Source organism: Pyxicephalus adspersus, chromosome 1 (assembly GCF_032062135.1).
Source record: "Pyxicephalus adspersus chromosome 1, UCB_Pads_2.0, whole genome shotgun sequence".
In the NCBI taxonomy this organism is placed as follows: Eukaryota; Metazoa; Chordata; class Amphibia; order Anura; family Pyxicephalidae; genus Pyxicephalus; species Pyxicephalus adspersus.
In genome coordinates this window covers 124,873,974-124,890,525 of record NC_092858.1, presented here as the reverse complement: position 1 = coordinate 124,890,525, position 16,552 = coordinate 124,873,974, and the positions used below count along the sequence as shown (strand labels likewise).

General features: G+C 40.8%; 1 protein-coding gene across 1 annotated transcript in view; it reads right to left on the bottom strand.

Moving 5' to 3' along the window:
- The window catches only part of LOC140340909 (potassium voltage-gated channel subfamily A member 3), a 31,363-nt gene extending 15,346 nt beyond the window's left edge, over positions 1-16,017 (bottom strand). The window contains exon 1 of the mRNA XM_072426352.1: positions 13,337-16,017. Within this exon, the coding sequence (XP_072282453.1) occupies positions 14,627-15,901 (1,275 nt within the window). The 5' untranslated portion in view covers positions 15,902-16,017 and the 3' untranslated portion in view covers positions 13,337-14,626. The remainder of the gene's footprint in view (positions 1-13,336) is intronic.
- Between the last annotated feature and the right edge of the window lie 535 nt (positions 16,018-16,552).

Here is a 16,552-nt window from a genome sequence, read left to right as displayed (position 1 = left end):
CGACGCTGGAACACGGACCCGACGCTGGATGAGCACAGCGGGACCAGGTAAGTGAGATTTTAATATAGACGAAAAAGTACGGGGTTATCGATAGTTGCAGTTGTTAAAGGAGGAATAACAGCTGGGGAATTGTAAAATGACAGCCAGTAAAATTACACTATTATAAGAAATAGCATTATTTTTCTTTGTTGCACATTTATTAATAATGAAGTCCATCAGTACTTTGGTATAGAATGTAGTAAAGGAAATCAAGCCAGCAGCCACTGAAACAGCAGAAATAAATGTCCCAATACAAACTAGAAAGCAATATTTGACTGGTAATGGATAATGCAACTATTTATTTCTGCATTTCTTATATAAATAACATTTATTATAGCCTGAAGAATTTTTTTTTATTTTAAAAGTTTAAGTAATATACAATCTATTTCTCCTCTGATTGGCAATATGCCACACTTTTACTAATCTTTCTTTGCAGGGTCCATTTACAAACGTCATGGAATATATTTGTCCATTTACAAATATATTCCATGACATCTGCTCCAGCATCAGAAGGGGTAGTAGGAAGAAACACATCCCTCTTTTTCTCTGCTTAAACACCATATGAGCCAGGGGAAGACTGGGAGGCAGTAGTCTTCTGACCAGTACTAATTAAGATATTTTCAACTGATAACCCCCAAGAGGACATATTTCAACTATTTAGATGTCAATCAGGGTAGGACCCACAGTCAGTGACACTTTGCTTGGTAATTCAAATAATGAATCAGCCAATAGCATGGCAGCAATACAATGCATCCAGGCATGTAGTCAAGATGACCTGCTGAAGTTCAAACTGAGCATTAAAATGGGCTGATTTAAGTGACTTTGTTTACAATTAAAAATTAAATGATATGTATAGATGCAGGTTAGTAAATAAAATAAAGAAAAAATATTCCATTTTACAGGTAGAGCATTTTTCACACTTGTTAAAATAGGAGTTAAAATGGCACTTTTAAATAAAACTGTATGAACAAAAGTTAATTCGTCCCAGCTTCAACCAGGTAAAAGAAGAACAACTGAATGAGGACAGGTAAATGTAAAATAAAAGGTGTATTTTATTAAAAGTAAATTTTATTGAAATTTATTTAAAAAATACATTGATTATGGGCTCTTTCAGAACTTTGTGTTAAACAAAAAAGAGGGAGGATAGAGGGCATAGATTGTTGCTGTTGCTTGGTATATTCATCTATACGTCCAAAGAAAAGTGCCATAAGTTTCACACAGAGGGTGTACATATTATAGCTATAAATAAAGATCCAACAGATCACTGAATAGGCATATAACTGGAAGTATAAATATAAAAATGCCATATACACACATATGTATGCTCGAAGATTGTTACTCAATGTATGTTTTTGTGCCCAAGCAAATGCATCCCATTGGATGCTAACTACTTATACATTTAAAGCACTGCAATAAAGCCAAATAGAAATGGAAATACTTACTAGTAGGTTGTTCTTTTACATCAAAATATCTAGTTCAAAATGTAGGGAGACCGCCACCATCTGTGATGCATCAGGTGCATGTAGGTAACATAGTAAGACCCCCCTCCTATACACTCATCTCCTCCACGCCCGAGTCAAGATTGGCAAATGGCGATTCCCTTGCGCAGCACCCGGATGTGACGTCATGCACACGGAAACGCAACGTCCGAAATCCTCTGGAACGCAGCAACCTGCTTGCGTTCCAGAGACCAGAACACAACATAGGAAAGAACACAGTATGCAAACCACGATCCACAGAGCAACAAACAAAACAAGAGGAGAACAGCCATATTCAGTATATCAAAGGCAAATAGCAGGAATAAAGAGCCAGGGGACATATATAGTATCCCATATAAAATGAACACATAAAAAGGAGGGATCTTAGTTTGCACACCGCTTTTCCCATGTTAAATACCATAGTGTAGTGAACGATTTACTAAGGGATTCTTTTAATTTACCATTATTCAACATTCTTCAAATCATTCAATTTGTTTCATATGATAGACACTTCACAGCTATATTACACTTTAGATTGTAAAATATAGAAATGAAGGGGGGGGGAGGGAAGAAAAAAGGGGAGGAGGAAAGGAGAGGAAAGGCAAAAAAATAGAAATGGGAAAAATTATATATATAAATAAATAGTCTTATTCCAACCTGATTTAAAGGAAGGATTTGAAACCAAAGGTATCCAGTCTGGGAAAATAATTAGATTTCAATTCAAAGATCCATCTCGTTTCTGCTTGTAACAGCCACCTATCCAGGTCACCAACTCTAGAATTCATCGTTATTTTTTGTAAGGCTATGAATCCTAAGGAGTTAGTGTCAAAATTGTGATGTAGACCTATGAAGTTTTTACGCACCCTTAAGGATCCAATAAACTAATGCCAAACAGAAGCAGCAAAATCTTATATAGTGAGCATAGCATCCTTTTGAATTAGATAAATATATTTTACCTGCTTCCTAAATGTCAGTATTGTTCATGTAATTGTTTCATCCACTAAAACAAAACAAAATACCCATGTGGTCATACAAAAATAATACTATTGCAAAAATATACCAAAATGTTTCATTTCTAGGTCTTTATTCATTTACTGCATACTGGATTTTTAGGATCTAATCTACAGGTTTTTTTTCTTTCACTTGTTACTTTGAGCCAAAACCTTATGGCACAGTCACTTGATACGACACAATAGTTTTTGTGTTTGGGCAAGGTTTTGGAGCAGAGAAATTTGGATATATCTCCTTGGCTATCTTATATTTTATTTATGCATCATAAAATATGCAGCATAACACAGAACTAGAGGAAAAGCAGCTTAATTCCATAATGTATCTTTAACCTAGAAACACTCATATATTTATCTAAACAGAATTAGAACCCCACTATGTCTTTTCATAGACAATCAGTAAAAATGTATTTGAAAATTATTGTTATAAAGAAACAAAGGCAGGTTTAAATAACTATATGACTTTTCCTAATTGTATTTTCATTATGTGGAATTTATTTTTCCAAAGCACAAATTTCCAACATTAAGGGATCGTACACACGTGCAATAATTGTAGTTAGACAATGAAAGACAGATCTACCAATATTTCAATTTCAAAAATAATCAGTATATCAGTCAATATTACACACACACTAGATACGATCGTTTGAATGATGCAGGAAGTGACGTGTACCGGAGAAAGTGTACCACAGAACAATCCACAATCACTACTCGACCATACATACAATGGATAGTGAACAATCGCCACCCAAACGGATTCACCAGGATGGTCTTTTGTTTTCAGCGACATTCCTCGTTCGTTGTCATTATGCAATTTTTTGTTAACAAATAACAAACTATCCGTAGTAAATCGTTTGTTTCCAAAGACAACTATTGCACGTGGGTACGTAGCTTTATACTCTTCTTTTAACTTAATTATCAGTAGAAGTGAGATGGTTTTCCAGGCCATCCAGTTAAGTATTTTTTTTTCTTAGGAAAGTCATTTAATGTATCATATATCCATAAATGTTACTTTGTGTACTCATAGTCTATCAGTAATGCACTTGTTGAATCCTCTCTGTAACTTAGTGTTATTCACATCTTGCAAGGTAATCCATTATTTTTCTAGCTGAAATGCAAATGATTTGGTTAATGGTGTTGAATTTAAAATTATTGGCTGTTGATAATAGTGGTATATATGTAATTTTATTTATTTTGCCCATGGTGTTACAATATAAAGTCACTCTGTTGTGAAAATAAAACTTCTGTTACCTTTAAAATAGTGTACATACCCCCCACCCACCTGTGCTGTAAAAAACTAGAACAGAAGGGTGCTGTATGTACAGCACTCGTTTATGCATCGTGCAGTCCTTAGTTGTTAATTACTGCACGTGTGTACATAGCCTAAGGTAATTTGCAGGCAAGCTGGATAAGGAAAAAGGGAATCTCTTTCACTATGCATTCTTTATTGACTGAATGGGGTGTCCGAGAGATAGACAAAACCTATGCACTCAATGTGCACAACATTCTGTTATTTTATTTTGGTCCACTGATTTTATAAATAGACTATAAAATTAAAAACCCACAAGTTATTTTGCTTGAGCTGCATTGAGTGCCAAGTTGATACATATACTTTCCATTTCAGAAGGAGAAGTCTAATTAGGTTTATTTTGAGGTAACTACTGCATAAAGTCAAATCGGAAGAGACCTATTTTACTCCTTTTTCTGTTACTGGTATTGTAGACATGCTAGCAGACTCGACCAAGTAGGGTAAAGGTTATAGCCAGAGAAAATAAAATATGTAATTAGGAATGACTACTTTTTTTGTAGAGAATTGCCTATTCGTCCAGAGGTTTATATAGTTCTCCCCAGTTCCTTTCTGGTGGGCGCAGCACCCGGCAGCCGTGCCTCCCCCACTTTCCACTTACCAGCAGCTCTAGTCCTCTGAATGGATCACATTGTGGCTGCTCAGCTGTCATCAGTTCAGAAGATTACAGCTGCTGATGATAGGACAGGGAGCAACAGCACAGCACAGCTAAGATGATATTGGGACACTGGTGTTCCTGCCCCCATCTGATACATCTGATCAGCTCATGCTGTGGCTTCTATTGAAAAAAAAAGAAGAGAAGATCGAGAGAAGAGGACGTGTCCCGACGAACTACACGGACGGGCAGGACGCCGGGGGACGCCGATGGGACAAGGTAAGTGTTTTGTTTTTATGCTCGGCTTTTTGCATGTATTTTTTACCCCGAGCCACACTCAGAAATACTGCAAGGGGGGTTAAGGCTGCATGTTCTGCAGTCTTACATCTCTCTGTGTACAAACTTGCATATCCCCTAAACTGTTGGTTGTAACAGCGTGAAATTTGCAGGGTGCACAGGGCCCCTCCTAGACCCCCAGCTTTCAAGATAATTTCAAGATAAAGGGATCACAAGTTTAGAAACTTGTGAAAATACTACATTGGCAGTGCTGTTTTAAAAGAAAGTGCGCCTAGGTAAAAATTCAAATTGGTGACCCCAGGGGCCACTTAAATAGCAGGGTGCATTGCGGTGGGGCCCCTAAATTGATACCAACCTGTCACAAATCTGTAACTGTCATATTATGCTACCCTGTCTGTTTCTCTTCTTTAAATTCCCAATTTCCCTAGAATGGTGTGGTGTACAAAACCAAAAATGTAAGTGAAAGGGAGGGGCACCTTTGGCTAACCCCCCCCCTAAGATGGTATTACTATGGCATCATCAGACTGGAAGGGTACAGTCATGTAATAATGCCATGGTGATGAAAGTTTGGGGGGTGTTAGCCACAAGTGTCCCCCTCTTGCACCTATATTTTTGTTTATCTGCACCTCCCCTAGAAAAATTATGTTTCTAGGTAGGAAAGCAGACAGTTTTGTGTAACAGGGCATTTTGATGGGCAGAGATTTTTATATTCTAATGATGCCAAGGTAATCAAGTTTTAGGGGGGTTTATACACGTGTCCCCCACACCTCCCCTATTCCAGAGATATTGGTGTATACGTAGGTAAAAATTTAGGTGCCCACCCCAATGCTCTTTGCTATGTAGGTGGCCCTGGGGGTACCTAATTTGCATTTTCAATTTCAATTTTTAAAGAAATTTACTAGTAGCTATGAGGTCCTCTATGTAACCTAAAAGTTTCAAGTCGTTACGGCTATCGGTTTAGGAGATATAAAGGTTTGATCACAATGAGTTGTTAAGCCGCAGAATATGACAAGCAACAAGAAACTTGTCCTTCCCCCATCTTTCCCATGCACAATGCTCATAAAGCATCACCACATTTTAGCATTATATAAAGAGTGAATTTCCCCATTTATACAACAGAAAAATGTGTTTTTTTATTTTCGGCGGAGTACCCAACCCACTTTCATCTGTACTGCCATGGTGGTAAAGACTGAAGGGTAAACCCGGAACCTCCTGGAAAATTTGAGTGACATATCACAGGTGGCTATGGGCTGCTCCTTCTGCTCATTCCTGACATCAGGAATATATATAGGCTTCCCTATAATATATTATAAGCTTCACTATAATGTAAAAAAAGTGCTCAATCTCACACAAGCGCAGTAAGATCTGCACTTTTTACATTTTCAGGAAGATAAGTCACCTGATCTCATGCTTGTGAAGTGGAAGTTCCGGTGATGTTAGGAAGGACCTGGAAGAAAGTAAATGGAAGCGCTCAACAGATCGGTGAGCAACGGAAAGCTGGAAGCTAAGCCAGCGTGGGACTTGCTGAGCTCAGTTTTGTGGACAGAATAAATGACGCTAGATATAGCACTAGGAGGCCACATCTTGAGTTAGGCTGAATTCACACTAACAGTAAGGTTGCATTTGTTGAGTTTACCCCTCACTTTTCTTTTGCCAGGAACCACTGCTGCTTGAAAAACTGCTAGGTCTGAAAAAGTCTGAAAAAGCTCAACTTTTATGGTCTGTTACCAATCCCATGTGCCTAGCAGTTGCCAGTAGTCACTCAGAAATGTCACAATATTTTTTTAATGCTAATGTGAACTAAGCCTAACTTGTTACACTACATTGATTACACAAATACACTACTACATGGGATTACACTCTTAACAAAACATCTAACACTAGGACTTTGGATCAAAATACACAGCACTGCACAGTTGGGGCATAATGCAAAAAGATGGAAGAATTGAACATATTAACAAGCCAGGTATTTGAAAGCTGGAACAAAGCATAGGGGGTAGGTACAACACAATAATAGGGGTTACTGGATACTTATGGCATAAACAACTGGGAGCACTAAATTTGCTGTGTTTTGCTCTGCTCACTTTTTGACCACCCAGCTAAAGCTTCCCCCCACCCGGATAAAAAAAAACAATAAATGTATATGTTTATAACAAGGCTAAACATAATACACCTAAAGGTTTCACAAATTCTCAATAGCCGGGAAGAACATTGGGAACATTGATAAGCAAATATCAATATATCTATAAAAGTTCTGACCCACCACTTACTACCATATGTACCCCATTATTTCACCTTGATATTAGCCTCTTTAATCAACAGTGCACCATTGATTTGTCTAAATTCCAAGGTTCTGCAGATCCTCTGAATGCTATCTAAGGCTTAGTCTACAGACGTTTTCCCCAGCGTTTAACCTGAGGCTTTAAAAGCCCATGTTTAAAATTCCAATGCATTCCAATAAGCTAATCTAAACCAGGACGTTTCCTTGAGGCACGTTTTTGAGCTTTTGAGATAACGCTCCTTGCAACGTTTTAAAAATTAAAACGCACGAAAATGCCGCGATTTATTTCAAGGGGGGCTTTTTCCTGCGTTTATAAGTGCTTGAAGCCAAAACGCGGCAAAAATGCAGGTAAACACGGCATATATTTTTTCCAGCGTTTTCCAGAGGTTTAAAGGCAAGCTTTAAAACGCTAGTTAAAGTGTATAAAAACGCATATAAACATAGTAGGAATGTTTACATGTGTTTTTAAAATCGTCTGTGTAGACCCAGCCTAAAGGTATCTGCAGGTACCTAAACCCCAAAACAAAAAGTTACCAGATGTGGTGGCTGCATTTTCTCTCAAATCCAGTTACAATATAATACATGTTTATCTTTGTGTTTAGTAGTATAACCAAATTTTTTTAAAACCACATTTCAGTTTTGGTATTCAGTGGTTTAATTAACAATAAATAAAAAATAAATAAACGAATAAATCAATCAATAAATAAAATCACATGGTGCTATGTCCTCATGTAAATTGTGTAACAAACTGTAATAATGCCTCCACAATACAACAAGAGTTTGTATGGTGTGACCAGGATTCTTTTTCTAATGGCATCTTCAGGTCAAGATAAAATCTTGGTCAAATATATATATATACGTGTATGCACCACTCTAAGGACTATAAAAAGTCTTTTACAGTATTTAAAAGACTGTAATACTGCATGAAACATCTATGCATGCAACACATAACTAAACCACCAAGGAGAATGGCTAACTTTATATTTTTGTTCCTTTACTAATTGTTTCTAGAAGTAAGAAGAGTGCTACTGATCTTAAGCTTCATATAGTGCAGACCATAATGATTTCACTGAGGGCTCATAAACACATAGGCATAAGTAAAGAAGCTCACCCATAACCTGTAGATCTTCACTCTATAGATGTTAGAGAAAATAGTTACCTTTACTGCACATTGACTGGAAGCATGTTATCTTTGACATCTTTTTGACGTCTCACAAGAGGGAATCATAATGTATGCTACTTCTGTAATATGCATGCTAGGGTATACCAAAAGGCTTCTGCATGACCTTCCAAACAAGTACCAAGTCCAGTTACTATACTGTACTGAAAAATGTGATGAACGAGCCTCATAAAGTAAACAAAAAATGTCCTTTCATTTCTCTTGAGTAAGCAAAATCCTTCTTCATGTATCACATGCTCCCACCATTACAGACATTGGGGGAGACACCATACCAGGAGATTTTTAGTAACAAAAGCATTGCTGTCAATCCAGAAAGTAGTGAGCAGGAGTAGGTATAAACAGGTGGTAACTGGCGAACTTACAGGCCTGTGAACCTGCAGCCACAATGCTGATAACCACGCAACACCCTGCTGACATCACAGCCCTATCAATGTGCATAATAATACCACCCTTCTTTATACCTTTGTTCAAAAGCCATAAATGTCACTACAATTTTTGTCACCAGCTCCATATTCTAACCCTTTCTTGTATTAGAGCTTTCCACTAATTTTAAATGTAACATTTTACATAAATTTGTTTTCCTTTATTATTACCCTGATGGGTAATACTAATGTAAATGTTTAGTAGCTATTCATGCAGAAATTTGCAGTTTCTTGCACAAAGGGCATTTTTTTTATTTATTTTTTGGTTGGAGTAGTCTCATGGTGTGTATGCCTAATATAAACCCCATTTAATGTTTCACTTCATCACCTCATTTTAATTTTCTCCCGGAATATTGTGCTTTATTGAGAGTTTTGTTTTGCTCTGCCTGCTTCACACTACCCACCTTTATTCTTGCACCACAATGCCACCTGTGACCTTTACACCAAACTGCCCACTTTCATCGATTCAGCACACTGCCTGGCTTCAATTCTGCACTATATTGGCCACCTTTACCTTAGCTCCACAATGCCTGCCTTCATTTCCACTCCACACTCTTCACCATCACAGACATTCCACACTACACACCTTCACCCTCACTATCACTGCTCCTTCACACTCTCCATCCTCTCTTCTGCTTCTCTATTCCCACTACTTCCCACACTCTGCTTCCAGCCCACACCACTCACTGCACAATTCACTGCAACTCCACAGCTGCTATCACCATGAACACTTAACACTTTCTGCCTGCACTCTGTACAGCTCCACACTTCCTACAATGATTATCACTCAACATTCACCCTCACCTCTGCCCCAGAGTCATTGCCACTGCAGACTGCACACACCCTGGCACTGCTTCACAGGCCATGCTATCATTGCCCCCCCCCCCCTTTCTTATGCCTGTGATAGACACTGCCAAGGCACTCTGTCACTTTGTCACTGCCTATACTCTCCATGATTCCTGCCTTCATGCCACACTGCACAGCTTTACAGTCATTGCTGTCACTACTGATCCACATCAATTCTATTTCACAGGCTTAAAGGGTAAAAAGTTTTCACTGTATTTTATTATAAGGGAGTTTTCCTATGATTGAAAATGATTTTCCCTCATTGACAACTTCAATTTTTTATTTACCCCAATTTTCTGTTTTGATGACAAGGGTCAACGGGACAAATAGAAGGTCTTTAGAGTGGGCACACAGACAACTATAAAAATTTAACATAACCTAAGCCTTCCCTACTTTTTAAAAAATGGTCTTTACATACATGCCTTTTCTTTGTTAGGATCAGCCTCCTCTAATCTCTAAAGAGTTTGTCAGACTGAAAAAAAAATTACAATAGTTGTCAAGCAATGACCAATACACATATGATAATACAGAAGAAGAACAGAAAATGACTCATTTTATTTCCAAGCAGCATGTTGGGGTTGTATTTCCATGCAAAGGGCGGACCACTCCACTAGAGGTCAAGGCCTTGGCTTTGCCATCCTACAGGCATGCCTAAATCACAAAATCAGCTAATCATTTCAGTATCATTTAACCCACTTAGTCTGAGCATAGGTCAGTCTGTGCTACCTGCCCAGACTGTAACTGAACAGGTAAGGGAGAAGCAGCAAATCAATAGGCTCATCTATTGTTCTGTTTCTTTTTATGCCTATTGTCAGCACATAACTGGCTTTATCTACAGCTTTATAATCTTGCACTGCAGTTCTGCTTTACAGAGACTGAGGCTGAAATCATGTAGAAAATCAGGTGCCCATCCAGCTTACAATTAAAAAGACATATAATTACATATTAAAAACTAAAGCTGCATTTATTTGGATCTTTTATATCTGCCCAGCGCTTTAAATATATGTATGCACATGCTTGTTTGGAGTTTAACTATTTTTTTACTGCTGGCACTTCAATTTATTTAAACATATTTTCCTCTTTACATTTTTACATCACATTTTTACCTTTAGAAAGGAGTTATTTTTCTATGTGATAGTGCTATAGTGATAGTTACACTTTATAAGGGCATCAGGGTCTATTTCATTCCTAATGCATCCTTTGTATTCAATCCAACCAGACTGAGAACAGACTGAAATCAGCACCAATGTTTTTCACATAGTAGCGATCGGGCAGCTTTACAGCCACCCAATTACTTCCATTAGAGAGGGTGAAGTGAGAACTACAAAATGTAAACGAACTACAGTTACTACTACATTGTGAGTGTGTTTACGTTGTTAGCAGTTAAAGGGTAAAGAGACACTGTCATTCTAAGAATACTCCACAACCCCCGGTCACTAGTGGGCCGCAGTCATCTGATAGCTGGGCCGCAACAGCACGGAGACCAGTGGTGGTCCCCGGCTGTGGCCTGTGCAACCCCCAGTGGGGTCGACAGAAGGACCCCGCTGGGAAGGCGCATTGGCCACAGCCACGGACCATGTCTCCCGTACAGATTACAGGCTCAGAGCGGTGGGTGGGTTGTGTCTCTGGAGCCTGAGATGAGAGAATGGGTGGGTTCTGGCATAATGACGTCACTCGGGGCTCCCGGCGCATGCGTGGTCCAGAGTCCGTAGATTTAGTGGTTCGTCAACCAAAAGGTAGGGGACCACTGATGTAAGGTATCCAGAGATGTCTGTATTAACCTGCAGCAGTTCTCGGTATCCTCTGCTTCACCTACCTGCCAGGCATTCTATTCTGGCAATGTTTTAGTGCTTCTATTGAAGCTTGCCCACCCCCTCCAATTTTCCAAACATGTCTACAGGGCATAGAGACTGCCCAGCCTAGGGATGAACCAATGGAGATGAGTGGAGGGCAGGTTTAAGTGGTTATCTCTAACATAGCCATGCCAACAATGTCAGATACTAGCCTGATCAGAACAGTCTGACAATAAAATGAACGATACAGAAGGATGTTGCAGTTATGTGCAGTCACCTTTTTAAGGCTTTCACATCATGTACAATAATAAAGCTTGAACATTTATGTTACGATGATAATTTTTTACAACTAAAGAGCTCAATGTTTGAAACGATCAGAGGACCTTGTTATTTTTATTTTTTAGCTCCAATGGTCATTTTCCAAAAAAATTATAAATCTAAATAAAGAAATACATATATAAGCTTGTTGTTGCCCCAGACTGTCTTTTACATTAGTATTTCTGTATTTCTGCCAAGGGCTGCATTTGACCTGTTTTTCTTGCAATACAAATGCATCTCAACAGAACCTAATGCAGCCAAAGAACCTCAATGGAGGGAATGCAGAAATCAAAGGCAGCCTCAGAACTGTAGTCCATACTACACCATTGAAGTAAACAAGAATTTTCTTAAATACCACACTGAAATAGAACACCAGTATGCAGAAATCTATGTTTTTATTGTTTCCCTCTACTTGCTATGCAACCACCAGAATTTTATATTATTATTTATTTAGGTTTTCTATCTTAAAACTGGGCAGAAAAAGATGGTCACACAATGATATTTGGTCTTTTTGATCCTGCTTACCACTGACAGGTGGGAGGAGTGAGATGCTGCACATCACTTCAGCAATGCCCAATGCAACAACAACAACTGAGATTTTGCAGATTTCCTGCTTATCAAAGCTAATACACACAGCTTTGTTTAAGTGTGAACACTACAAGGCAGAAAACTAGATACTTATGTGCCACATGTGTTTGGCACCACACATTAAGGGACACCAGTCTGTGCTACCTTTCTATACTCTGTGCTGCTTATGTATAGGTGGATAATACACTACACAACATCACCTAATAATAAAACAACACTGCACTCACACATGGAAAGCAACAAAACTTCATATAGGTCACTTTCACCTGCTGATTCCCGGATATCACTGTGACAGAATGGAAGTAAACATTCCCTTGGGTAAACTGTGCAACATATAGAACATTGCAGGAGTGACTGGCGGCCCCTGTAACCTAGGCGGAATGTCTATTACAGACAGTGAGTCCTGTGGGACATAATTCAGACACAAATTGTTTTTGCTTCAATGACAAATTCAGAACCACACAGTGGGAGGTGGGAAAAATAAAAGAGCAACACAGTTTTTCACCAAGCACCAATGGCAGAAACATATGAGACAGAATTAAAAAAGATAAAGCTGCAGTTCTGCATTAAGTTTTTTCATACCTCTTTGGCCCACACTCTTGTGCTCCCTAAACCACTTCATTATAGAACAAAAATAAAAACTTTGGGTCCCTAACACCTCTCTGGGTATTCAAAACGTTATGTAGGCACAAAAATAAAATCATTGAACTGAGTTTATTAAAATTAATCAAACAGCAAACTAGATATTGAGAGGATGTGAATAGTGATGGCCCAGTTCCAAGTTCACCTGTAAGTGGAGTCAAACCTTTTGGAATAACTTTCAGGTCTTCAGGGAAGCCCTGTTATAGTAATATATACACAGCTCACAGTATGTTAGTGTGGTGGTCAGTAAGAAGAACTCCTCTTACATTGCTGCTCAGTAAAAAGAATACCGCCCTTACAGATTGACTAAAAGACCATTGGTGTCAGTTAATCTAGTCTGAGGGCACAAATTGATCATTGTTGCAGGAATATAAACTATTGTCAAAATTCCACAGATCCTTCCAATATTCTAATGCTGTAAATGAAAATCAAACCAAAAGCAATGTGGTGTTTTATGTGGCGAGCCCTGTCTACCAATGTTTAAATAACATCATAACATGTCACAGAAAATACAAAATGTAATAATTTGTATAAAAATGCTCACCTTTCTAATGTTCCATTCGTCCATTGTGGCTGGGTCTGGCACGACCATGCTGACACTTGTAGTGCTAGTTGCCCTAAGACCCCTTATTGTTCTTCATAAGGCTTGATCATCATTTACTATAAGTTCTGTTAGTGCTGATGTGTTTTCCACTTCAATTTATTAAAAGTGCTTTATTTTAATGCTACAGCTGATTTTATCCAGACAAAGACCTGTTGTTTTGCTTCTGACTTTATATGTGATAGAACTTTTTTCCATTAGAAACATTGGTCTTTTTCTGAAAATATTTTATTCCATTGTCATTTTTGGAAGAATTGGTGTGCCCATCACAGTGTGGTTTGATTTGGCTCCACATCTACTTGCTCACAGGTGAGGTTTGCATTTTCATACCTATTTTGCAAATCTCTCTGGAATTAACTTTCTCTGAGCGTTTTCCCAACAGCAGCAGTGTCTCTGAAGTTGGAACCATCTGGATGGTTGTTATGGAAACAAGGATGCCATGACAACTGGGTTTCTCGGGAAACCCATGTTGCTATGGAAACTGCATAACTCGGGTCAGAATTAGTAACTTCCGATGAAAAGCAAGTCCAGCAGTTTAATCTTCTTCTGGCATGTAGACTGTCAGGCATTAAAGCATCCACAGAACGCAGAAAGATTCCTTTGCTTCATGATTTATACAATAATCTTGTACTTGGCACTATTATAGAAGAATTTGTACAAAGTTTTGTAGTTCAAGTAGCTAGGCTATATATTCACTTGGTATCAGAAACCTAATTAAAACAAATTGATTACAGAGTAGACCTACTGAATGCCGTGAACAAAAGATTTGTTCACAGATAAACATTGTGTACCGATGTTTCGAAGTGTTGGTGTTCACAAAAAAGGTGAGATGATAATAATCCGAATTAAAAGTAAATGTAAGCAATAAAAAAGAGGCTTTGGAGTAAATCATGATCTTTAGAAAGCAACCGTCTGCTTCCTAGAAGCATTGTAGTTGGTCCTGATACTTGTTACTTCCAGGCAGACTACAAGCAGCACTTCATCTCAGGGCAAAAAAAAACTTGGGATTTCCCCCTTACTTTTTTTTTTTTGCAAAACTAAAAAACATAGATGTGCAGCCTCCTGGCACACTTGGCATCCCAGCAGCACTTTGATATCCTATATAGTGTGAGCACAGCTTCTTTCCCACAGGAGCGCTTACAAAATGAACATTAAAAAGTGGCACACACTGATGTCGATGGTGGTGACATTTCTAGCGGCTGTTTGACTCTTCCATCGTCCCAGCACAGGCCATTACACGTCGGTAAAGATCTTCTTGATATTTACACAGTTCGGGTTGTTGGTGGTACAGTTCGGTGTCTTAAAGCTGGGCTGCTTGTATGGCCCCGGGCTCACCCCTTCCTCTATCACCATGTACTCTGACTTGCTGAGAGTGGAGTTGCTCCGGGTCTTTTTCAGCTCCTCATTAGAAGACAAGTGCTGGCAGCTCCCTACGTGCATGTACTGTGCCTGCTCCTCTCCCTCCGTCTCCCGGTGATAGAAGTAGTTGAAGTTGGACACGATAACAGGCACCGGCAGGGCGATGGTTAGCACCCCAGCAATGGCACACAGAGAGCCGACGATCTTCCCCCCGATGGTGACCGGGTGCATGTCCCCATAGCCCACCGTGGTCATAGTGACCACTGCCCACCAGAAGGCGTCTGGGATGCTGTTGAAGCCGGAGGATGGGTCATCTGCCTCGGCAAAGTAGACGGCGCTGGAGAATAGAATGACACCGATGAAGAGGAAGAAGATGAGCAGCCCCAGCTCCCTCATGCTGGCTTTCAGAGTTTGCCCCAGGATCTGCAGCCCCTTGGAGTGTCTGGAGAGCTTGAAGATCCGAAAGACTCTGACCAGACGGATGACCCTGAGGATGGCCAAAGACATGGCCTGCTGCCCATTGCCCTGGCGCTCTGCCAGCTCGGTGCCCAGGGTGATGAAGTAAGGGATGATGGCTACGATGTCTATGATGTTCATGATGTTCTTGGAGAAGGTGGCTTTGCTCGGGCAGGCGAAGAAGCGGACCAGCAGCTCGAAGGAGAACCATATGATGCACAGGGTCTCCACCACGAAGAACGGGTCGGTGAACGAGCTGCTCAGGTAAGGGCCGGTGCCATTGATGGGGGGCAGCACCGGCCCATTATACTCCTTGTCGTCCCGGAACTCGGGCAAAGTTTCCAGGCAGAAAATGACGATGGAGATGAGGATGACCAGCACCGACACGATGGCGATACCCCGGGCCGGACCCGAACTCTCGGGGTACTCGAAGAGCAGCCAGACTTGTCTCTGGAAGTCATTGGCGGGCAGAGGTCTCTCCTCCTCCCTAATAAAGCCCTCATCCTCCCGGAACTTCTCCATGGCCTCCTCCCCCAGTTCATAGAATCGGATCTCCTCGGAGAAGATGTCTATGGGCACATTGACCGGTCTCCGGATGCGGCCCCCTGACTGGTAGTAATAGAGAATGGCATCAAAGCTCGGCCGGTTCCGGTCAAAGAAGTACTCGTTCCTCAGCGGGTCGAAGTACCTCATCCTCTTCTTCGGGTCGCCCAGCAAAGTGTCGGGGAACTGGGCTAAAGTTTTCAGCTGTGTCTCGAAGCGCAGGCCAGAGATGTTGATGACCACCCGCTCTCACCACTCGTGGTCGTCCTGCTCGTAGCCCTCGGAGGAGTGCAGACCCGGGAGGGCGGCCGCCTCCTCCAGGAGGTTATCACAAGCCACCACCGTCATGGTCTCCTGCTCCACGTCCGTGTAGCCTGGATTGACAATGTTGGTGTTGGTGCGGTGCCTGGTGGAGGACGGCGGAGGCGAGTGCAGGAGGCTGAGGTGCTCGTCCATATAGGTGAGCTATAGGCAGGGCGGGCAGGGGAAGCGGCGGCGGCGGCCTCCTCCTCCTTCAGCCCACTAGTAGAGCCGCCGGCTCCCCTCCCCGCTCTTCCTCTTGTTGCTTCCTTCTTCTCCTTTTCACACACAACAACCTGATGCTCTCCGTCCCTGTTCAGTCAGCCAGCCCGGGGAGCCGAGCATCCTGCGTGCGCACCCCGTTATATAGGTCTGCCCGCCGTCCCCTCTCCTCGGAGCCCCTCCCCCCAGCCCTCAGCGCCTCTTCCCGCCCACAGAGAGCGCGCGGCTAGCTGCCAGAAAACCACCTGCGAGACATAGAACGGCGCGCGCGGAGGAGTT